Source organism: Tubulanus polymorphus, chromosome 11 (assembly GCF_964204645.1).
Source record: "Tubulanus polymorphus chromosome 11, tnTubPoly1.2, whole genome shotgun sequence".
NCBI lineage: Eukaryota > Metazoa > Nemertea > Palaeonemertea > Tubulaniformes > Tubulanidae > Tubulanus > Tubulanus polymorphus.
Window position 1 is genome coordinate 4,990,546 of NC_134035.1, and position 25,713 is coordinate 5,016,258.

A 25,713-nucleotide genomic window follows, 5' to 3' on the forward strand; every position below is an offset into this window, starting at 1 on the left:
CTGTCTACCGCTGATCGCCGCACACGGATTGTGGACTGATCATCTTGAGGATCTATTTGTAAAATAACAGCGACTGATAGCGAGGATGACTCCCGAATACATCAGTGAACAGCGAGTACGCGCGGCTTTGAATCCTGTCCATCCGTTAGTCGATGCGCTGGAAGAAGCGTTCAGGAACTTTCTAAGGGTAAAGAAGGAGGCGCCATTCAACCCTTGCGTATGCGGCTTGAAGTCAGTGACCACAACGGGCAAGTTATCCATTTCTATTTTCTATGACGTAAAGAAGCCATTTTCCGATCAACATTTGGGTAAAGAAATTATTGCTACCCAGAAATCGTGATCAAAAGTGGTAATATCCTTTTATGTAATCAGGTCGGGACCCAAAAGCAACGCGCAAACTATAGATTGTGAAAATACGTCGGATTTAGATTGTTCTGGCACAAACCAATTTTGCATGTACGACAAAAGGTCACGTTACGGCTCTGTGGACTCAGTACTGAACAATAGGGGTTTTACAATGAAACAGCAGCTACAGCGTTTAATTTTTTGCTTATGAGCCTAGATCTACATCGATATCACTCTATTTGGGAAAATGCTATTTTGTATATCACATTAATGGGCAGAAATTGTCTTGACAGAATGCTGATCGCTATGCCTGGCTATTCGGCAAACGACCAAGCACTCGCCATAAAGGTACTTACGCGATACAACGACAAAAAGAGGACGAATCTTCAGACTTTCGATTTTCACGGCGTCTTGTTGTTGTTCCACGCTGATATCGGTTGTTTGGCTTCGGTAAGGCTATCAGATTCCGGGTGGTTTCCAATCAAAATCGTTCGCAATGTCTTATAATATTTTTTTTTCAAAATGGATAATTGATGCTATTTCGGTGTCAGAAATAAGAACCGCAGCCGCGTCTGCTGTCGCCACTAAGGTACAGGTCTAGCTACAGAATGATTGTCTTCCTATAAAACTGTTGAAATTGAAACGTCCCTTTTATCTATGATATATAGTGCATCTACCGCGGTGAACCGAAAATATTGGCCATTATCAGAGCCGGCTCACAAGGAAAAGGTCACTGGAATGTGTTATCGTAAATTTACTCGTTCACTGAAGTATGTCTTCGAAAAACCGAATAAAACTTTCGAAGAAAATATTTTCTAGAATGAATAACTACATATATTTATGACGTATAGGTTCGAGTTTACAGCCGAACGCGCAGTTCATCGGAGAAACTGGTGTCTCATATCGGAAGTAGAGGAAAGGTTTGTGAAAGCGCGGAAGATGCCGTGAAGAACGCTGATATTATCATCACAGCCACATTCTCGAAACAGCCGCTAGTTTTTAAAGACTGGCTCAAACCAGGAGCTCATATCAATGGTTTGTTTCAAATTCATTTTCAATTTTCCATCTTATCATCCGAAACCCTGGGAAATTTTATTTTAGACCGAGGCAGGAGCGTAAAATATGTAAAATTGATTTCGCAATTTCAAATTACGTAACTCTGGTAACTTCAAATATATTTACTTTTCAGACTTCAAACAATTTCAGGGAAATTTAAAGTCTTTCCAAATAGTATTCTATACAAAATCTACTGTTTCAAATCGATCAGTCAATGAGTTAGAGTTCTGAGTAATTCAAATCTTTACTCTTAGGCAGAAAAAAATGTGTCGTTTCCACAAACGTATTGCAGCATTGGGAGCCATCTCACCGGACTGTGGCAGGAACTGGATCCTGTATTAATGAGAGATTCGGTCGTGTACGCCGATGACAGACGAGCCGCCATCGCGGAAAGTGGAGATATAATCCACTCCAAGGTAAAAATAGAAAGGACAAAATTTACTTTTTCTTCATGGAAATTCCATTTTTTCTTTTTTAAAAGAATTCACAGCTATGCATCATAAGCAGTATAACCCAAGAAAGTTAATGTATTGGCAAATCCGATTGGCTGTTACCGTATTTTGGCGTACTAACCAATGCGATAAATTGACACATTCAAAATAAGAATAACATTAAAATACAACATTATGATATCAATATCATTATCGTAAAACCTTGGAGTAATCAATTGACAAATGATTGCTCCAAGAAAACCTTACATTACAGTCAACCCCCGATATACCGCCCACACCCATACAGAACGATTTTGGCGATACACAGAGTATGTGTTTTACTATGCATTTGTATCGAGATGTACATTGAGAAAACCTCAAGGTATGCAGGGGTGGGACGGTATATGAGAGGGCGGTATATCACGGGTTGTCTGTGTTACAGTCAACTCTTCATATAGCGGCTACATCAGTTATTCAGGATTTTAGCATTTGGATATAGAGAGTATATATAGCGGTATAACAGGGGTTATTTTCACCATATTTCAACGGATTATTAGTAGTTGACTGTACATGGATGCATTTGAAACTATTCAGGCAGAAATCTATGCAGAAATCTATGCAGAAATCCGATCACTATATCCAAGTCATTGCGTAAGAAACAGAAAAAAACAATGACTCTCAATAGAAATAACTCATTATTAATTCAGTTACAGTTTGATAACATTGAACGTGTTCATGAGTCTTACGATAGAAAGTAGATTTACAAATATTCAATTGAAACCAAATATAGTTTAACTATATTTATTAACTGTTAGTAACAACTAGTTATGTAACGAACTTTAGGAGACCAGAGAATATGTTCCTTATAAACAAGAGTTCGTAATATTACGTATGAAATTAATGATATCTATTTTTGTATGGGACGAAATTCTGAAAGAATTTTGCTGATTTACCCATTTTAAAGGTTTGGCGATTGAAGGCGCGGTTACTGCCAAACTCGTGCACGATTCTGAGTGCAATGAAGAAGCAGCCGACACTGACAGAAAGTCGAATCAACAAACTGGATGAAAATAAACATTCACGGAAATACAATCAAAGATTAGCGTAACACTAGGCGCATTTCGAATTTAGCTGACATTAAGTTTCACATTCAATATTGTAATATGGACGTATTTTAACTGACATTCATTACATATCTCATTATTAGCAATTGTAAAACTGGATATATTTCAATAGTTCTCATATTCATTTAATTGATTTCTGTTTCGAAGATCGTAAGACTCGATCGTATCGGGTATAAATTAAACTTAGTGAAAACTTAAATCACATAGTTTTCCAATCTTAGATCTTTTTCATGCATCGAATACTTGAATGAACAATCAAATGATCGTTATCGATTACGCTTAAATCCACCGAATCAGAATTTATTTAAATACAGGCTTTTTTAGCATGCAGACGATCGCGATCATTTTTGTATTTATAACACGCGCATCTGCAGATTCGTCGATGACAGACGTACGCATATAAGACGTCGAATATGCTTTATTTCAACCTGGTAGGCTGTAAAGCCGCGTTAGCTTGAGCGCTTTTGGCCCGGACAACTGCTCACAAGGGTGAAGCTAATTGAGCCCGTGCCTGTTTGACCCGGGGCAAGTTCATCCTATCTGAGTAGGTCGTGTTTTTCAAAGCGGTATCAACGCAGCAACGATACGACCAGTAATAACTGGAATTTACGATACGCGGTACATATAAAACAGGTACTTTGTTCGTTCTAAATTAACGATTTCTTCACCAACCTATATTATATACATGATCGAGAATATTTCAACAATATTCATATTTGGACGGCGAAAATATCATGAGAGCAGTAAATTAACTATGAATATGAGTATTCGCTTTTGAGCAACAATATTGTATCAAGATTCAAGAGTTTGGCATAAAACATGATATAAGATAAACTGACTACGAAAAAAATACGGACCATAATATTGCGGCATAACAAAATGGATATACTCGCATACATTTAAATATATCTAATATACAAAGCACTACAAAAAATAACTAAATAAAAATTAAAACTTAAACAATGATAAACATGAGCTATAATCTAACATTTAAATAATACTCTGCGAATATATAGTTTTAACACCTTAACATAATTTCATTTAACGAAAAATCAATAAATAGACCAGCTGTTAACGGAGAAATTTACATGATTGCAACTTTACGTGTAAAAACATTATCACTCTTTTTAAGTACATGTAACGCCTTTTTTTTCAATCCCACAAACGTATAAAAAAATTTATTAGAAAAATATCATCTATATTCGAAACCGTTCTTCGAAGATTCATCGAAATTCAACTGTTTTTTTCTGTTCTATTGCCAAATATTTTCGACGATATTTTCGACAATTCACCCCGAATCGACGCGATAAACGGTGCCGGGGAATCGCCCAATTGCAAGTCGTCACCGTTGTCAGTGGGGACTGGTATATTTGTTGGCGTTGAATTGGGATCGGACTGCGCCGGTACGGTATCGTTTTCGTCAGTTACCAGAAGGATGCGACCGTCGACCGGTGAAACGGGACGCGAGCTGACGGGTGAATGAATTACGATAGGTGGCGCTACGGAGCCTCCATCAGCGGGGAATCTATAAAATCGAATGAAACAAATAAATCAAACCGACTTTTTGGAATATGTAGATTGCAACTGTATCCAACTAAACGACAATGATTCGACCATATTCAATGATTGTCAAAATTGATTCGAAGATAAATCTCAAAATTAGAACGATGAATTGAGTATGAGAGAAAATCCACAATCACAAGGAAAAATATCAAAGATATTTTGACATTTTGACTCAATTTCCAGAGACACTTTTTCATAAGTGCCATCTGTCTATAGAGGTAATTTGTAACTCGAAACTGAAACAGTTCATTTCAGAGAACCATCTGAAACACCTAGTGTTAGACCAAACAAGTTAACCGAGGAAAGAACCAACATGGACGATTGATTATTTCAAAAATATGAAATTTGAAGGTAAATTCAAAAATTTATCATTGGTCATCATCGCATCCCAGTAGGTTGTGTTTCTCGAAGCAGTGGATGTTTTCTTATTCTCAGCGCAAAACGATTGATTTAAAAGGTTGACTGAAAATTTCGACAGAGCTTGAAAACACACCTATTATACGGAGGAGTTGATATAAGTTCCGAAGTCATGTTTATACTGGTGTATTCATTGATAGAACTGCGACGGGATGTCGGCTGTGAATACGTCGTCAAACTTCTCGGCGATAAATCAGCCGAATGATGCGTTACTGGGGCCTGAAAATAACCAATTTAATTAATGATAACATTTGCCATAAGCAGTTTTCAGATTATTAAGTTTTCAAAGTTAGAACGAGATATTGTAAAATATGATGCTGGATGATGGTGCAGTTATAGAATGAGTGTTTTAATCACGTGTAAAATAGACACAGTAGTCCACTATTCTGATATTGAGATTAGCTTCAACAACCGACCTCATTCGACATCGAGGTGAGGTGCGCGATTTCATCTCCGGCACGGTAAGGAGTCCACGTTACGTCGCGGTATTCCCGGTCACGGTCACTTCGATGGAAATGCATCGGCGTGTGATGCGGTTCCTCTCCTGAAAATAACCCGAGAAAGATTGATTAACACAGATTCTAGGACAATTGCCCCCCCCCCGGACAAATGCCCCCAGACAATTGCCCCCTAGGACACTTCTCCCTGGACAAATGCCCCCCCGAATAAAATCCTTTTTGATTTGGATTAACACCACCTAAATACTTCACTTAGAAATTCATTTGTATATTATTGAATATAGATTTATGAGATATAGAATTACTGATGTTGTGTGCAGATCAAAAACTTTAAATCAGTCCTTGAGTAATTATTATTCACTTACCAAATTAAAGGAAACTTAATTAGTCCACTTATTAGTGCATTAGTTAAGGTTGGCTAATTCATTGGAATTAGTCTTAGTGTTACTTTAGCCAATCAAAAACTTTAAATCATTCCTAGAGTAATTAGCACTAATTAGCTAGAGTTAGTTCGCTTAGTCTAATCAATCAGAAGTAAATACCTGTGTTACTTTAAGATAAAAAATTTGGGGGGCAATTGTCTGGGGGGCAACTGTCCAGGGGGGGCAGTTGTCCAGGGGGCAATTGTCCTGAGACCATTAACACCAAAAAAGCAAATGCTTGAATGTTGAAATGCAGCGATGAACTTACTAGGTGTGTGCGCGAATGACTCTGAGTTATATTCCACTTCAGCAACAGATCTGAAACTAGAGTCAAAATAGAAAATAATACACCCCTAATTGAGGAAACATACTAAAGATGGACTATCGGTACTAAGCCTTGAAATCCTTAGGACTAACGAGTCTGATCAATGCTTACCTTTCTGAAAATTCTGCTGGTTTGTCCAATTCAGGTGAATGATGCTGTTCTTCTAGCAATCTAAGAAAATAGACGAAACATTGTGCATTGTGAATTACTGCATGTATACAGTAGATACATATATATATATATCGAGTTGTATAACAAACCTCGGTGTGATCATTGAAAAAGCCTCGTCCAGTAAATCATGCATTCGTTGTCTGGCCTGTTCTAAACTTTCATCACCGGTTGCACCACTACGATACGACCTACAAAATCAAAATGGAATTATAAATAAACTCTCCGCCATAACAAGGTTCAGAGAACTGAATCCTGTACTTTATCCAAGAACTACCGGTAGGCGCAATAAACTCCTGATATACCACCATTCTTTGAAGGTAAACTCTTTACTGTAAAATGGTTTGTCGCGCGCAACATAATGCCTACAGTATACAATCAACACCTGATATACCGCCTCCTGCTAAACTGCCACCCCCGCCCCATGCCAGGTTTATTTTCGAGAACTCATACCTGTATTCTATCATGAAACTAGTCATAAGAAACTCACGATACAGCAACATTCTTTCTATATGCCACCAAAATGACAAATACTGCAACCAGGTTGAATTTACCTATATCCAGGATCATGCGTGAAAACATCAGGCAGATATTCAGGATCACCCAACACGGCATCAATTTCCCTATCCCTTCGCGGGTTGATCTGAAATTCAGATTTCACTTTCATAACATCATGAAGTTAATGATTATCAAAATTCTGAACTCCAAAACTCCAAAACCCCAAAAAGAAACCATGGATGATGGAAACGCTCAATATCAATTCATAAAACTAATGGCCACAATTCTTAAGCCAGCATAAATCAGTACAAAATGTAAGCAAAATGTTTTGGTCTCTCATTTTAAGATACATCATCAACATCATCACACAAAATTAGAGTTTTTTTGTGGCACCCCTATCGTTTGGTAGTCACTCAATAAATGATATTAAGTCGATATCCTATATTGTTCAAATTATGTACACTATCTAATATTTATTGAGAAATAAATTCTTCATTCATTCAAAGCATGTTCAACCGGTTTCATTACATTACTACTTACAGGCAGGTTTCTGATTGGCTGTGATGTCAAACCCTGACTTGCGAAGATCGGAGGAAGTTCTTCTCTGCGATGTATCATCTCGTCGACTTGTTGCAAGTGACTTGGTGACGTTTGTGTCGTCGCATTGTTTTCGAGCCGATGAGAATCTACGCAATAAACAAAGTAACGATCAGTTCACCATGGTATACTGAGTACTACACTATATCCCACAACATGCTCACATTATTTTCAATATATGAGAGCTATTCTTAAAGCTAAGAATGTCTAGCGTATATTAGTGAAATGATCATAATAATACTATTTTCTCTGCTACACTTCACTGCGTTTCAGCAGTTTACACAGGGCAGTTGGAAGGAAAATTTCAGTGGGGCGGCTATTGATTTTATTGATGAACAGATAAAGTACCTGATTGCCGCGCAGCTGTATTTCAGCGAGCACCAAATGCGCGAAGCCCAAAAGGGGTCTAGGGGTTCTCCCCCAGAAATTTTTTTATTTTCCAAGCTCCGAGATTGATACTGAGTGAATCTGGCTATAAAAATCATGATATTCATTACAAGAGGATATAACATGAAAAAGAATATCTGCCGCCCCCGTTCCGACGGCCCTGTTACATACCTCAATATCACATTGTATTATTGTGTAATATAATTGATAATTTAATAAAACCTCAGCAGAAATGCTCATTAACAAGATGAGTCTTAACAAGAGAAAAACTTATTTTATAGAAACTTTTAGACAAAACCTTATTTCCTAGCGGAATCATCATAAAAGAACAATTTAAGAGAGGTACTTTATGTACCTACATCACAAAGGAAACTAACTATCTTAACTAAGAGGAAGTCTGTAAATAGGTCTAAGGCCTTCTTTGATGGTAAATAATGATATGAAGTCTTCAGAGACTTTTAAATGTTTCAAAGTAATCATACCATCGTCAATGGGAGCGACGGTGCTGCTTCTGCGTCGCCGATTCACTTTCTTCTTCTTCTTTTTAACCGGTGGATGATGATTATCTACGATCAGTTCGGCCGCCGATCCGTTCTCGCTGATAACGGTAACTTCATCGCCGCGTGCTGACTCGTTCCAACCGGGCCTAGCGGGAAAAAATGAACAGCGTAAGTCGAGATGAAACAAAACCCTACACGAAGAGCCCCACTGACAGATTGTTGTGAAAATAGTTTTTTAAATACCGGGATTTTTTCGATTTATGTTTGTTCAACGTTTCCCAGTCGAGTTCACGTTCCAGACGATTAGCAATCGATTTAGGGTCGGCCATTTTCTTCGACTGTTCAGCAGATGCCTTGTTCGGTTTTAGACCTCCTTGAATATCATTCTAAGAGAGACAGAGAGAAAAGACATGGCAATGTTAACGGTACATAAAACTAGGGGTTCAGGGACACCATGCCCACTTGGGAAGTGGTTCCAAATGCTAAACAATCTAACAATTTCAATATTCAACGCCCCCTGGTGACCATATACAGAATCCAATGACCTTGAAACTCACCACAATCATAGAAAATGTCAGCAGCTACGATTTTGTAATTGATTGTGATAACAAAATATGCCTTGTTACCACTTTAATATGGAAATACTAAGTTATTCTACTATTCAACGCCCCCTGGTGACCATATTCAAAACCCAATGACCTTGAAACTCACCACAATCATAGAACATGTCACGAACTATAACTTTGTAATCGAACATGGTAACAAAATATGCCTAGGTACCAATATAATAAGGAAATACTAAGTTATTCTACTATTCAACGCCCCCTGGTGACCATATAGAATAACTAATGGCGTTAAAACTTGCCACAATCATAGATGATGTCATGAGCTACAACTTTGCAATTGATTGTGGTTACAAAATATGCATTGATACGAATATAATATAGAAATACTAAGATATTGCATTATTCAACGCCCCCTGGTGGCCATATACAAAAACCAATGACCTTGAAACTCACCACAGTCATAGAACACGTTATGAGCTACAACTTTCTAAATGATTGTGGTAACAAAATACGCTTAGGTATCAATATAATGTGGAAAAATTTATACCCACTTATGAATGAGTACTGCTGACACCAAGATGGCCGCCAATTGCGTCATAATTGGCTTATGAAAAATACCTGTCTCAGGTATAAAACATCTCTTTCCAAAGAATACCCATCACAAATTGCAATGAGAAATGATAAACCAGTAGGAAGCTACAGGACTCAGAATTTGGGCCAAAAGTAACATTTTTGGGCACTAAAAAGGTCATAGGACGGCCATCTCGAGTCTGATCGACCAAATTTTTGTTATGCTGATGGGCCCTGGGGGACTTCACATATATCCGAAAGATCAAGGTAATTGATCAAAGCATCTTCAAAATTTCCCTCAAAAAGTTCAAAAATGTGTAAAAAGAGCTGATTTTGGCGAACAACAATGGCTGCCAGTCGGCCATATTGAATCTGACAGGGCCAGTTTTTGGGCTGAAGATGTGTCTAGGGTAGATACATGTGTAACCCAAATATCAAGACATTACCTTGAAGCGTCTTCAAAACTTCCCAAAATAACTGGATTCCGTCTACGGACGGACGAACGCTATGATGGACGGATGGACGACGGACGAAAAGTGAACGCAATAGCCCGCTGGGACTAAAGTCCCAAGTGGGCTAAAAATCGAAATCTAAAATTATTTCGAAATGTTCAACCACTGAAAAATGATTATAAATAGAAATCTCAATCAGTGAATGACAGGTTTGCGGCACTAATTTCTTACGGGAATGAATTTGTGTTGATTCGGCGATGAAGAATCAGGTCGTGTGGCAGGAGCTTGACGACAGAATCGATAATATATACACAGCGAAATCCAACAGCAGAAGAAAACGACGACAATCGCACCAAAAACGGCTCCGATTATCCAGAACGGTTTTTCTAGTTCCGGCGTCGGGGTCGGCGTTTTGTAAAAAGCTGTTTAAAAAGAAATGAAAATAGATGGGTGGTAGACAAGGAATGAATGATTGTCTCATCTTATGTCTATTTCAACTTGCTTGCAAATCAGGTGGCCTAGCTCAGTCATTTTTGGTGGTACATATATGATATAAGTCTTATTAGGACCAGAAAGGACTGGCAGTTGACCTAATACATTAATTTTTAATCAATTTGAAACTGTATAGAAGGATAATCCAAAAAGTCTTCATTGAAAGGGGTTAAATATAGAAAATTGACTCCAAATTAATCTTTTAGGTCAACTGCCAGTCCTTTCTGGCCCTAAGAAGACTTTTATCAGGTATGTACCACCAAAACAGACCGAGCTAGACCACCTGATATGCTCTCAAGTCAAGTTAAAATAGACGTTAGAAAATACAACTAATAAATCATACGTTCTGCATTGGTGGTAACGACTTCTTGCAACTGTAACGCTAACTCTTGTTTGGAAAACGTGTTCAAAGCGGCTATCACATCTTTCGCGGGCACGAACGAATTATTATTTGTCTTATTCGCTGTAACGTGAGTAACGATGACTTCAGTAGAAACTGAACCTCGACTGACATCGATCAGCTGAAAATTGAGAAACATACATAAATGAATTACACACAACCACGTATACGTTACTTAGTTTTGTAACAAATAGATGACTCATCTGAATGCTGAGTAGTAGCTTGGATATCACTTCACCCCTCTCTCAACCCTGGAGCTAGTGGCAGAGTGGCGCAGAGTTAGAGAAATAGGCTAGAGTTTATGATATAAAAGTAGGCTTTTGTAAAGCATTCAGAGGGCTCGATTGCGTGCTGTATGAATCTTAAGTATTACAACTGTACTGCGAGGCATCTTCATGCTATAGACACCAGTGTGCGCAATGCAAGGCAGGCCTACGGCGAAGGCGAGTGTTCCATCAATATGAGATGATTTCATAAATCTAGCCAGCGCCAGTGCAGTCTTTATCAACTTCTGCGCTGTAGATGATGTGGTCAAACCACTCTCAACCGCGAAAGATCAAGAGAATTCATACAAATACAATATATATATTCATAAACAGAAATCATGCGTATATAAGCTAGTACTAATCTACCATAATAACTACCGGTACTGTATCATTCATTTTAAACTATCGCGTTAGTGGAGCATATTCTACGGTATACAGAATAGATATATATCGATGAAAGCATTTATTCACGAGAACGAATATTGAGCTGGAAGCATCATTTAGTGTGTTTTATGTATATGTTGTGTGTGTTTTACCTAGATCAATCAATTCAATTCTTCTCATCTGAAAATTATCGACAAGTCAAAAAATGTATGAAATACCGTATATAGATAAGGATGTCGGGGCTAATGGTCATAGTATATGAAATAATATCCGGGAATGCCAGTGTTTGGAAACAAAAATTTTAACGAAAATACTGAGACTATCAACAAACTATAATAGCACAATTCAGGAAAAAGTAAATGACAGAGAAAAAAGTCACGATTCAAAATTTTAAAGTTGAAAAAATCAGAGCTTCAACTACTGCAAAATCCTTCTACTCATAAAATCATCAGTAATTTCGGGTTATACCTGAACAGCTAAATCTGCAGATTTTGCAGCACGTTTAACTCGACGAAACGACCTACGAACGCGCAAATCTTTTTCACGCAGACGGACGAATCCTGCTGCTATTGCTAAAGCTAATCTTTCTTCCAAAATAGCCTGATAGGTTGCATTATACACAGTCCTCAATCTGGGCACGCTCAAAACTGAAACGAACACAATAAAGACACAATATATATCTATATCTATTGGTAGAAAGAGTATCACTGTTAACTGGACACCAAATTACACACAAAAATGTTTAACTCAAAAGTTTGATTCAGTTGATTTTGGTTGGTTTCTTATTTTCAACGAGTGTTACAATATCAAAAATAGCTATTTCCCTGGAAATGAGAAAAAAATGTGTAACTTACTTGTATTGACCCAGAAGTTGGAGTATCTTCGGAGCTTACTAACAGTAACCGCTGTAGGATTGACTGAAACAGGTGTTGGTGGTGACTGGGAAGCTGAGGAAGAGACAGTAGGTGAACCATGTATAGGTGAACTCGTAAAAACAGTGCTTGCCGTAACGACCCCAGAGACCAGTGAGCTAGTAGGAACATTCATAGTAGACATACCAGAAATACTAGAAAGTGACTTTAAAGATGAAGATATGGTTTGAGTAATAATAATAGATCTAGAAAATGAAATGGTCACAGATTCAGAAATAGAATCAGTTGGAATAAAAGTTGACAATATACTAGGATTACTTGGTAAAAGAGAACTAACAGGTTTGGTAGAAGAGGGCAATGTTTGAGTGATGACGATACCACTTGTTGGTGGACCAGTTGTTGATGATAAACTTGGTGGTAGAGAAATAACATGTTTGGTGGAGGAGGAAAATGTTTGAGTGGTGATTGTACCACTCGTAGATGGATCAGCTATTGATGATAAACTTGTTAAAGGAGAACTGACAGGATTGGTAGAAGAGGACAATGTTTGAGTGACGATGATAACACTGGTTGATGGACCAGTTGTTGATGATAGACTTGGTAAAGGAGAACCAACAGGTTTGGTAGAAGAGGACAATGTTTGAGTGACGATGATAACACTGGTTGATGGACCAGTTGTTGATGATAGACTTGGTAAAGGAGAACCAACAGGTTTGGTAGATGAGGGCAGTGTTTGAGTGGTAATTATACCACTGGTTAATGGGCCACTTGTTGGTGATAGACTTGGTAAAATAGAACTAACAGGTTTGGTAGGTGAGAGCAATGTTTGAGTGATGATTATACCACTGGTTGATGGACCAGTTGCTGATGATATACTTGATATAAGAGAACTAAAAGGTTCAGTAGAAGTGGACAATGTTGGAGTGATAGATATACCACTGGTTGATGGAACAGTTGTTGATAGACTTGGCAAAAGAGGACTCACAGGTTTTGTAGAGGAGGACAATGTTTGAGTGATGATTAAACCATTGGTAAGTGGACCAGCTAATGATGATAGACTTGGTGAAATAGAACTAACAGGTTCGATAGAAGATGACAATGTTTGAGTGGTGATTAAACCACTGGTAAGCGGATAAGTTGATGATGATAGACTTGAGAAAAGTGAACTAAAAGGTTTGGTAGAAGAGGACAATAATCGAGTGGTAATTATACCACTGGTCGATGGACCAATTGATGATAGACTTGGTAAAATAGAACTAACAAGATTACTAGAAGAGGGCAGTGTTTGAGTGATGATTAAACCACTGGTTGATGATAGACTGGCTGAAATAGAACTAACAGGTTTGGTAGAAAAGGGCAATGTTTGAGTGATGATTAAACCACTGGTTGATGGACCAGATGATGATAGACTTGCTGAAATAGAACTAGCAGGTTTGGTAGAAGAGGACAATGTTTGAGTGGTGATTATACCACTGGTTGATGGACCTATTGCTGATGATAGACTTGATATAAGTGAACTAAAAGGTTCAGTAGAAGCGGACAATGTTTGAGTGAAAAATATACCACTGGTTGATGGAAAAGTTGTTGATAGACTTGGTGAATGGGAACTAACAGGTTTGACAGGAGAGGACAATGTTTGAGTGATGATTAAACCACTGGTTAGTGGATCAGTTGATGATGATGGACTTGATAATAGAGAACTAGTAGGTTTGGTAGAAGAGAATATCTTAGTGGTAATTATACCACTTGTTCGTGGACCAGTTGCTGAGGGACTTGGTGAAATAGGACTACCAGGGTTGGTAGTAGAGGGCAATGTTTGAGTGATGATTAAACCACTGGTTGATGGACCAGATGATGATGGACTTGGTAAAAGAGAACTAACAGGTTTGGTAAATGAGGACAATGTTTGAGTGATGGTTATAACACTGGTTGATGGACCAGTTGATGAAAGACTTTGTGAAATAGAACTAGCAGGTTTGGTAGAAGTGAACAATGTTTGAGTGGTGATTAAACCACTGGTTAGTGGATCAGTTGATGATGATGGACTTGATAAAAGAGAAGTAAAAGGTTTGGTAGAAGAGAATATTTTAGTGGTTATTATACCACTTGTTGGTGGACCAGTTGCTGAGGGACTTGGTAAAATAGGACTACCAGGTTTGGTAGAAGAGGGCAATGTTTGAGTGGTAATCATACCACTGGTTGATAGAGTTGATGATAGATTTGCTGAAATAGAACTAGCAGGTTTGGTAGAAGTGGACAATGTTTGAGTGGTGATTATACCACTGGTTGATGGACCTGTTGTTGATGATAGACTTGATATAAGAGAACTAAAAGGTTCAGTAGAAGTGGACAATGTTTGAGTGAAAAATATATCACTGGTTGATGGAAAAGCTGTTGATAGACTTGGCGAATGAGAACTAACAGGTTTGGCAGAAGAGGACAATGTTTGAGTGATGATTAAACCACTGGTTAGTTGATGAGTTGATGATGATTGACGTGATAACAGAGAAGTAAATTGTTTGGTAGAAGAGGAGAATAGTTGATTGGTAATTATACCACTTGTTAGTGGACCAGTAGGTGATGGACTTGGTAAAATAGGACTACCAGGTTTAGTAGAAGAGGGTAATGTTTGAGTGATGATTAAACCACTGGTTAGTGGATGAGTTGATGATGATACAGTTGAGAAAAGAGAACTAAAAGGTTTGGTAGAAGAGGACAATAGTTGAGTGGTAATTATACCACTGGTCGATGGACCTGTTGCTGATGATAGACTTGATATAAGAGAACTAAAAGGTTCACTAGAAGTGGACAATGTTTGAGTGATAAATATACCGCTGGTTGATGGACCAGTTGATGAAAGACTTGGTGAAATAGAACTAACAGGTTTGGTAGAAGAGGGCAATATCTGAGTGATGATTAAACCACTGTTTAGTGGAAGAGTTGATGGTGATACACTTGAGAAAAGAAAACTAAAAGGTTTGGTAGAAGAGGACAATAGTTGAGTGGTAATTACACCACTCGTCGTTGGACCAACTGATGATAGACTTGGTAAAATAGAACTAACAAGATTGCTAGAAGAGGGCAGTGTTTGAGTGATGATTAAACCACTGTTTGATGGACCAGTTGATGATAGACTTAATGAAATAGAACTAACAGGTTTGGTAGAAGAGGACAATGTTTGAGTGGTGATTATACCACTGGTTGATGGAACTGTTGCTGATGATAGACTTGATATAAGAGAACTAAAAGGTTCAGTAGAAGTGGACAATATTTGAGTGATAAATATACCACTTGTTGATGGAAAAGTTGTTGATAGACTTGGTGAATTGGAATTAACAGGTTTGGCAGGAGAGGACAATGTTTGAGTGATGATTAAACCACTGGTTAGTGGATGAGTTGATGACGACGGACTTGATAAAAGAGCAGTAAAAGGTTTGGTAGAAGAGGAGAATATTTTAGTGGTAATCATACCACTTGTTGGTGGACCAGTTGCTGATGGACTTGGTAAAATAGGACTATCAGGTTTCGTAGAAGAGGGCAATGTTTGAGTGGTAATCATATCACTGGCTGATGGACCAGTTGATGATGGACTTGGTAAAAAAGAACTAACAGGTTTGGTTAATGAGGATAACGTTTGAGGGATGATAATACCACTGAGTGATGAACCAGTTGATGAAAGACTTGGTGAAATAGAACTAACAGGTTTGGTAGAAGAGGATAATGTTTGAGTGGTGATTATTTCACTGGTTGATGGACCATTTGATGAAAGACTTGGTGAAATAGAACTAGCAGGTTTGGTAGAAGTGAACAATGTTTGAGTGGTGATTAAACCACTGGTTAGTGGATCAGTTGATGATGATGGACTTGATAAAAGAGAAGTAAAAGGTTTGGTAGAAGAGAATATTTTAGTGGTTATTATACCACTTGTTGGTGGACCAGTTGCTGAGGGACTTGGTAAAATAGGACTACCAGGTTTGGTAGAAGAGGGCAATGTTTGAGTGATGATTAAACCACTGGTTGATAGAGTTGATGATAGACTTGCTGAAATAGAACTAGCAGGTTTGGTAGAAGTGGACAATGTTTGAGTGGTGATTATACCTCTGGTTGATGGACCTGTTTTTGATGATAGACTTGATATAAGAGAACTAAAAGGTTCAGTAGAAATGGACAATGTTTGAGTGATAAATTTATCACTGGTTGATGGAAAAGCTGTTGATAGACTTGGCGAATGAGAACTAACAGGTTTGGCAGAAGAGGACAATGTTTGAGTGATGATTAAACCACTGGTTAGTTGATGAGTTGATGATGATTGACGTGATAACAGAGAAGTAAATTGTTTGGCAGAAGAGGAGAATAGTTGATTGGTAATTATACCACTTGTTAGTGGACCAGTAGGTGATGGACTTGGTAAAATAGGACTACCAGGTTTAGTAGAAGAGGGCAATGTTTGAGTGATGATTAAACCACTGGTTAGTGGATGAGTTGATGATGATACAGTTGAGAAAAGAGAACTAAAAGGTTTGGTAGATGAGGACAATAGTTGAGTGGTAATTATACCACTGGTCGATGGACCTGTTGCTGATGATAGACTTGATATAAGAGAACTAAAAGGTTCACTAGAAGTGGACAATGTTTGAGTGATAAATATACCGCTGGTTGATGGACCAGTTGATGAAAGACTTGGTGAAATAGAACTAACAGGTTTGGTAGAAGAGGGCAATATCTGAGTGATGATTAAACCACTGTTTAGTGGATGAGTTGATGGTGATACACTTGAGAAAAGAAAACTAGAAGGTTTGGTAGAAGAGGACAATAGTTGAGTGGTAATTACACCACTCGTCGATGGACCAATTGATGATAGACTTGGTAAAATAGAACTAACAAGATTGCTAGAAGAGGGCAGTGTTTGAGTGATGATTAAACCACTGTTTGATGGACCAGTTGATGATAGACTTAATGAAATAGAACTAACAGGTTTGGTAGAAGAGGACAATAGTTGAGTGGTAATTACACCACTCGTCGATGGACCAATTGATGATAGACTTGGTAAATTAGAACTAACAATATTGCTAGAAGAGGGCAGTGTTTGAGTGATGATTAAACCACTGTTTGATGGACCAGTTGACGATAGACTTAATGAAATAGAACTAACAGGTTTGGTAGAAGAGGACAATGTTTGAGTGGTGATTATACCACTGGTTGATGGAACTGTTGCTGATGATAGACTTGATATAAGAAAACTAGAAGGTTCAGTAGAAGTGGACAATGTTTGAGTGATAAATATACCACTTGTTGATGGAAAAGTTGTTGATAGACTTGGTGAATTGGAACTAACAGGTTTGGCAGGAGAGGACAATGTTTGAGTGATGATTAAACCACTGGTTAGTGGATGAGTTGATGACGACGGACTTGATAAAAGAGCAGTAAAAGGTTTGGTAGAAGAGGAGAATATTTTAGTGGTAATCATACCACTTGTTGGTGGACCAGTTGCTGATGGACTTGGTAAAATAGGACTATCAGGTTTCGTAGAAGAGGACAATGTTTGAGTGGTAATCATATCACTGGCTGATGGACCAGTTGATGATGGACTTGGTAAAAAAGAACTAACAGGTTTGGTTAATGAGGATAACGTTTGAGGGATGATAATACCACTGAGTGATGAACCAGTTGATGAAAGACTTGTTGAAATAGAACTAACAGGTTTGGTAGAAGAGGACAATGTTTGAGTGGTGATTTTACCACTGGTTAGTGGATGAGTTGATGATGATACACTTGAGAAAAGAGAACTAAAAGGTTTGGTAAATGAGGACAATGATTGAGTGGTAATTATACCACTGGTCGATGGACCAATTGATGATAGACTTGCTGAAATAGAACTAGCAGGTTTGGTGGAAGAGGACAATGTTTGAGTGGTGATTATACCACTGGTTGATGGACCTGTTGCTGATGATAGACTTGATATAAGAGAACTAAATGGTTCAGTAGAAGTGGACAATGTTTGAGTGATAAATATACCACTTGTTGATGGAAAAGTTGTTGATAGACTTGGTGAATCGGAACTAACAGGTTTGGCAGAAAAGGACAATGTTTGAGTGATGATTAAACCACTGGTTAGTGGATGAGTTGATGACGACGGACTTGATAAAAGAGCAGTAAAAGGTTTGGTAGAAGAGAATATTTTAGTGGTAATCATACCACTTGTTGGTGGACCAGTCGCTGATGGATTTGGTAAAGTAGGACTATCAGGTTTCGTAGAAAAGGGCACAGTTTGAGTGGTAAGCATATCACTGGCTGATGGACCAATTGATGGACTTGGTAAAAGAGAACTAACAGGTTTGGTTAATGAGGATAACGTTTGAGTGATGATAATACCACTGATTGATGAACCAGTTGATGAAAGACTTGGTGAAATAGAACTAACAGGTTTGGTAGAAGAGGATAATGTTTGAGTGGTGATTATTTCATTGGTTGATGGACCATTTGATGAAAGACTTGGTGAAATAGAACTAACAGGTTTGGTAAATGAGGACAATGTTTGAGTGATGATTATACCACTGGTTGATGGATTAGTTGATGAAAGACTTGTTGAAATAGAACTAACAGGTTTGGTAGAAGAGGACAATGTTTGAGTGTTGATTTTACCTCTGGTCGATGAATCAGTTGCTGATGATGTACTTGATACAAGAGAACTAAAAGGTTCAGTAGAAGTGGACAATGTTTGAGTGATAAATATACCACTGGTTGATGGAAAAGTTGTTGATAGACTAGGCGAATGGGAACTAACAGGTTTGGCAGAAGAGGGCAATGTTTGAGTGATGATTAAACCACTGGTAAGAGAATGAGTTGATGATGATACACTTGAGAAAAGAGAACTAAAAGGTTTGGTAGAAGAGGACAATAGTTGAGTGGTAATTATACCACTGGTCGATGGACCAATTGATGATTGACTTGCTGAAATAGAACTAGCAGGTTTGATAGAAGAGGACAATAGTTGAGTGGTAATTATACCACTGGTCGATGGACCTGTTGCTGATGATAGACTTGATATAAGAGAACTTAAAGGTTCAGTAGAAGTGGACAATGTTTGAGTGATAAATATATCACTGGTTGATGGAAAAGTTGTTGATAGACTTGGCGAATGAGAACTAACAGGTTTGGCAGAAGAGGACAATGTTTGAGTGATGATTGAACCACTGGTTAGTTGATTAGTTGATGATGATAGACTTGATAAAAGAGAAGTAAATTGTTTGGTAGAAGAGGAGAATAGTTGATTGGTAATTATATCACTTGTTAGTGGACCAGTAGGTGATGGACTTGGTAAAATAGGACTACCAGGTTTGGTAGAAGAGGGCAATGTTTGAGTGATGATTAAACCACTGGTTAGTGGGTGAGTTGATGATGATACACTTGAAAAAAGAGACCTAAAAGGTTTGGTAGAAGAGGGCAATGTTTGACTGATGATTAAACCACTGGTTGATGGACCAGTTGATGATAGACTTGCTGAAATAGAACCAGCAGGTTTGGTAGAAGTGGACAATGTTTGAGTGGTGATTTTACCACTGGTCGCTGAACCAGTTGCTGATGATGTACTTGATATAAGAGAACTAAAAGGTTCAGTAGAAGTGGACAATGTTTGAGTGATAAATATACCACTGGTTGATGGAAAAGTTGTTGATAGACTTGGCGAATGGGAACTAACAGGTTTGGCAGAAAAGGGCAATGTTTGAGTGATGATTAAACCACTGGTTAGTGAATGAGTTGATGATGATACACTTGAGAAAAGAGAACTAAAAGGTTTGGTAGAAGAGGACAATAGTTGAGTGGTAATTATACCACTGGTCGATGGACCAATTGATGATAGACTTGCTGAAATAGAACTAGCAGGTTTGGTAGAAGAGGACAATGTTTGAGTGGTGATTATACCACTGGTTGGTGGACCTGTTGCTGATGATAGACTTGATATCAGAGAACTAAAAGGTTCAGTAGAAGTGGACAATGTTTGAGTGATAAATATATCACTGGTTGATGGAAAAGTTGTTGATAGACTTGGCGAATGAGAACTAACAGGTTTGGCAGAAGAGGACAATGTTTGAGTGATGATTAAACCACTGGTTAGTTGATGAGTTGATGATGATACACTTGAGAAAAGAGAACTAAAAGGTTTGGTAGAAGAGGACAATAGTTGAGTGGTAATTATACCACTCGTCGATGGACCAATTGATGATGGACTTGCTGAAATAGAACTAGCAGGTTTGGTAGAAGAGGACAATGTTTGAGTGGTGATTATACCAGTAGATGATGGAACAGTAGTTAATGATAGACTTGGTAAAATAGAACTAACAGGTTTGGTAGAAGAGGACAATATTTGAGTGATGATTAAACCACTGGTTAGCGGAAGAGTTGATGATGATAGAATTGAGAAATGTGAAGGTTTGGTAAAAGAGTGAAGTCGAGTGGTAATTATACCACTTGTTGATGGACTGGTTGATGATAGACTTGGCGAAAGAGTACTAACATGTTTGGTGGAGGAGGACAATGTTTGAGTAGTAATTATATCACTGGTTAATTGGCCACTTGTTGATGATAGACTTGGCAAAATAGAACTAACAGTTCTTGGGGAAGTGGACAATGTTTGAGGGGTGATTATACCACTGGTTGATGGAACCGCTGCTGATGATGGATTTAGCAAATGAGAACTAACACGTTCGGTAGAAGACGGCAATATTTGAGAGGTGATTATACCACCTGTTGATGGAACAGCTGTTGATGATAGATTTGGAAAAATAGAACTAACAGGTTTGGTAGAAGAGGACAATGACTGAGTGGTGATTATACCACTGGTAGATGGACTAGTTGATGATAGACTTGGTAAAAGAGAACTAACAGGTTTGGTAGAAGAGGACAATGTTTGAGTGGTGATTATACCAGTGGTTGAAGGAGCAGCTGTTGATGATAGACTTGCTGAAATGGAGCTAACATGTTTGGTAGATGAGGGCAATGTTGGAGTGGTGATTATACCACTGGTTGATAGAATACTTGTTGATGATAGACTTGGTAAAATAGAACTAACAGGTTTGGTAGATGAGGGCAATGTTTGAGTAGTGATTATACCACTGGTTGATGGAACCACTGCTGATGATGGATTTAGCAAATGAGAACTAACACGTTCGGTAGAAGACGGCAATGCCTGAGTGGTGATTATACCAGTAGATGATGGCACAGTAGATGATGATAGACTTGGTAAAATAGAACTAACAATTTTGGTAGAAGAGAACAATATTTGAGTGGTAATCATACCACTGGTTAATGGGCCACTTGTTGATGATAGACTTGGTAAGATAGAACTAACAGTTTTCGGAGAAGAGGGCAATATTTGAGAGGTGATTATACCACCTGTTGATGGATCAGCTGTTGATGATAGATTTGGAAAAATAGAACTAACAGGTTTGGTAGAAGAGGACAATGACTGAGTGGTGATTATACCACTGGTAGATGGACTAGTTGATGATAGACTTGGTAAAAGAGAACTAACAGGTTTTGTAGAAGAGGACAATGTTTGAGTGGTGATTATACCAGTGGTTGAAGGAGCAGCTGTTGATGATAGACTTGCTGAAATGGAGCTAACATGTTTGGTAGATGAGGGCAATGTTGGAGTGGTGATTATACCACTGGTTGATAGAATACTTGTTGATGATAGACTTGGTAAAATAGAACTAACAGGTTTGGTAGATGAGGGCAATGTTTGAGTAGTGATTATACCACTGGTTGATGGACCAGTTGTTGACGAGAGACTTGGTAAAATAGAACTAGTAGGTTTGGTAGAAAATGACAATGTTGGAGTTATGATCATACTACTGGTAAATAGGCCACTAGTTGATGGTAGACTTCGTAAAAGAGAACTAACAGGTTCGGTAGAAGAGGACAATTTTTGAGTGAGAATTATACCACTGGTTGATAGAATAATTTTAGTAGATGACGAAATATCGTTTCGAGTTTGACTTGGTAAAAGAGAACTAACAGGATTGGTAGAAGGTGGCAATGTTTGAGACAATGTAGACAAAGTACTCGTCAACGAAGATAATGAAGCAAGTGAGGTAGGTCTGCGCGGAAATGGACTAAGAGGAAGAGTAGATTGCGTTGGGAAGCGTCGCTTACTGAAAGAGAACTGAGAATGAAATGCAGAATGAGCAGAGGAAACCAATGACGATTCAATCTGCATTGGTGAGACTACTGCAAAGGAAGGTAGTAGATTAGTAGACAAAGATTGCTCATTAACAGTAACAGTAAAGAAAGTGGATTTAAGAGGTACATCAATTACAGATAGTCTTTTACTATTATAAGTAGAAGGTATAGATTTAGTACGTATCATGCTGGGTGTCATTTTACGAGTATCTACAATAGAGGATAAATATGCATTACCGGTATTAGTAATTGCAGGTGTAGGTGCTAAGGTTGAGGTTGCCACAGAGGATGGAAAGATTCTACTATCTAACATTAGAATTCTACTCGAGACATCACTGTTAACGTCGTTAGTAGCACTCATTTGTTTTGTATCGTATCCAGGACTGATTCGTCGAGATGCACTAATTCTTCCTTCCTCCATGGTTGAATTTTGTACGCTCAAATTGGACGTTCGAAATACCAGATCCTGAGTGATTCCCTGCACTGCAGCGGTGTTACTCACCAAATCACTTTTTGACATAATCTGACCATTTTTTGTAAGTATAAGTGAACCATCGATGACGACAGCAGTGGTACTTGGTTTCGTGAGTATTGATAAAACCGGAGTGATGACAGCAGCGTGTTCTGTTTGAGCATTTGCATCGATAGAAAAGGACGGCGACAAACTAGCACGATTAGTTTCTAAAACGCTCTTTTTCGCACGAGAAGACCATGTTTGGCTAGAGCGAGGTGCGAAAACATTCGTGCTGCTAATTTCAATCGGAACACTTCGAGTTTGGCTGGATATCCGCGCGCTCATTAAGTTATCAGTTGGCAAATGTGATGTTCGTGCACTCCTAGGCAAACGGCTTTTCTCCGCATCACTAAACCGCATTTGAATCGAGCGTGTATTTTTGGCAATAACATTTGTGTGGCTAATTTCAAGCGGAACTTGAGACTGAGTTGAAATAATCGGTTCATGGAAGCTGATTCCATGATCAGTTGTTGAATGCGTATTCGATATGGTTGCACTCGACGGTGATTTAACGGTTTGAGTTGACGCAATGACATTTGTGCCGGTAATTTCAACTGGAAAACTTCGAGTCGAATGCGTATGATCCGAGGCTGCACTGTGTGATTTTACTACAGTTTCAGTATACGGTGACGACGTTAGTAAAATGAAGGATGATTTTACTGTGTTAGTAGCAGTTGCCTTCTGTACAGAGTTAGTCGTTTTGGTTGCGAACGATTTCTTACCATTTAACGATGATGCCTCCTCAGTAGCGCCAACAGCAGTTGTTAATTCAAAAGCAGTTGTAAATTCATCAGCAGTAGAAGTGTTCTCAATGATGCTTATTTGAGATTTTTCTGCATCGCCGACGCTTCGCTTGAAAACATTTCTTCTGGCGCGTGAAGAACGTACCAATCTACTGCTTGACAGTTCAGCGATTTTTTGCGATAAATTTCTGGGTTGATTGGCTAAAAAACACAATAAGAATAAGTTGTATCCACAAAATATCACAGGAAGGCCAACCAACCGGGACAAATTTCTATTAGAAACAAGTTTTAAAGTTTTAAAGCCGTAATCAAAAATAGGCTGATCAAAAATACCTGTATCAGGTATAAAACATCCCTTTCCAGAGAATATCCATCACAAATTGCAATTAGAAATGGCAAACCAGTAGGAAGCTACAGGACTCAGCATTCGGGCCAAAATCTATATTTTTGGGCACTAAAAAGGTCATAGGACAGCCATCTTGAGTCCGGTCGACCCAATTTTTCTTATGCTGATTGGCCCTTAAATACAAACGAAAGATCAAGGTAATTGATCAAAGCGCCTCCAAAATTTCCCTCAAAAAGTTCAAAAATGTGTAAAAAGTGCAGATTTTGCCGAACAACACTGGCTGCCAGTCAGCCATCTTGATTTTGACAGGGCCAGTTTTTGGGCTGAAGATGTGTGTACGGTAGATACATGTGTAACCCAAATATCAAGACATTACATTGAAGCGTCTTCAAAACTTCCCAAAATAACTGGATTCCGTCTAAGGACGGACGGACGGTGGACGAAAAGTGAGCGAAATAGCCCGCTGGGACTAAATTCCCAAGTGGGCTAAAAATGATCAGTACGATTATCAGTACGCCCATGACAAGGTAAGAGACCCTCAGTAACACCTTTTATATTTCTGTTTAAACTTACCATCTTGTCGTATGATGAAGATTGTAGTAGTTACTGTCAACAGCAGCGTTAATACGTATATAACATATGTTGAAACTGAACGACCATTATCACGCCACAATCTTCTATTCCTGCCAATATCATTCTTCATTTCAATGAGCAACGAGGCCTAGCAAGCAATGAAGCCTATCGCATCTAAAAATTAAACAGAAATGTTCCCTTATAGGCTAAGTCTATTGGGTACTTTGTGTACAACCATTGAGCAGGGATCAGTTGATGAAAGTTAGTTAAAAATAACGGGTGGATAAAAACCATAGTTAAAATTAACTTTTACTTGTCACTGTCAACTTTACACTGTTTAACTCCTAACTAACATTTGAGCAACTGGCATCTGAATCTTAAGTTAGCGCCCAAATCAGGGGCCTTGTTATTTGGGCAAGGATATAGGCCCTAGTATTTGTTAATTTCGTTTAAGAGATCATACAAAAATCAAAAGTCACTCAGTGCAACGGAGTCTATTCATTTTCCTGGCATTGATTTTTCCTTGGGATAATTCTCTAAATCTTTTGAGCACATATACTTTAATTTGGTTTTTATACTACCAGCAGTGAAACTGTGCAATCTCAATAAACCATCATCTTTTTTTAGAGGCTATAGTTAGCTAAATTCATTGACCATTGACATTTGGGGATATTGAACAAAAATACAAGCCAGACAGGTAGATATTCACTTTAAAAAGTCAAAAGTTGAGCATGAAGAAACCATCCTCCCCCGGCATGGACTCCAACCTGATGGCATCGAGATTGCCACGGTAAAAACCCTGCCACACTAGACCGAGTGCGCAGCTTGGATGATGTCATTATAAGCCAATCAGATATCCTGTATTATTTCAGCACAGGTTTTCCCATTTATAGTTCATTTTTACTAAAAATGTATCTCAGCAATTTACAACGAGCAATCTGATTGGTGCCACAAGTTTTCGTGCGGCAAACCTGCGCACCCGGTCTAGTGTGGCAGGGGTTCGTGCCGTGGCTGAGTGTAGCGATGCCATCAGGTTCGAATCCCTGCCGAGGGAGGGTGGAA

General features: G+C 38.4%; 2 protein-coding genes across 2 annotated transcripts; one reads left to right on the forward strand and one right to left on the reverse strand.

The window, feature by feature from the left end:
- Positions 1 to 85: 85 nt before the first annotated feature.
- LOC141912932 (ketimine reductase mu-crystallin-like) lies at positions 86 to 2,900 on the forward strand. The gene is made up of 4 exons (XM_074804364.1): positions 86 to 231; positions 639 to 795; positions 1,197 to 1,380; positions 2,797 to 2,900. The coding sequence occupies exons 1-4, from the start codon at positions 86 to 88 to the stop codon at positions 2,898 to 2,900; spliced, it is 591 nt and encodes a 196-aa protein (XP_074660465.1).
- Positions 1,893 to 24,373, reverse strand: LOC141912933 (uncharacterized). Its single transcript, XM_074804365.1, has 16 exons — positions 24,346 to 24,373; positions 23,712 to 23,933; positions 12,276 to 12,368; positions 11,890 to 12,068; positions 10,715 to 10,892; positions 10,111 to 10,301; positions 8,535 to 8,677; positions 8,274 to 8,437; positions 7,348 to 7,493; positions 6,864 to 6,952; positions 6,402 to 6,500; positions 6,253 to 6,312; positions 6,085 to 6,140; positions 5,353 to 5,480; positions 5,013 to 5,155; positions 1,893 to 4,481 (listed from the first exon to the last, which is right to left on the reverse strand). The coding sequence occupies exons 1-16, from the start codon at positions 24,371 to 24,373 to the stop codon at positions 4,190 to 4,192; spliced, it is 2,211 nt and encodes a 736-aa protein (XP_074660466.1). The 3' UTR covers positions 1,893 to 4,189.
- Positions 24,374 to 25,713: the final 1,340 nt, after the last annotated feature.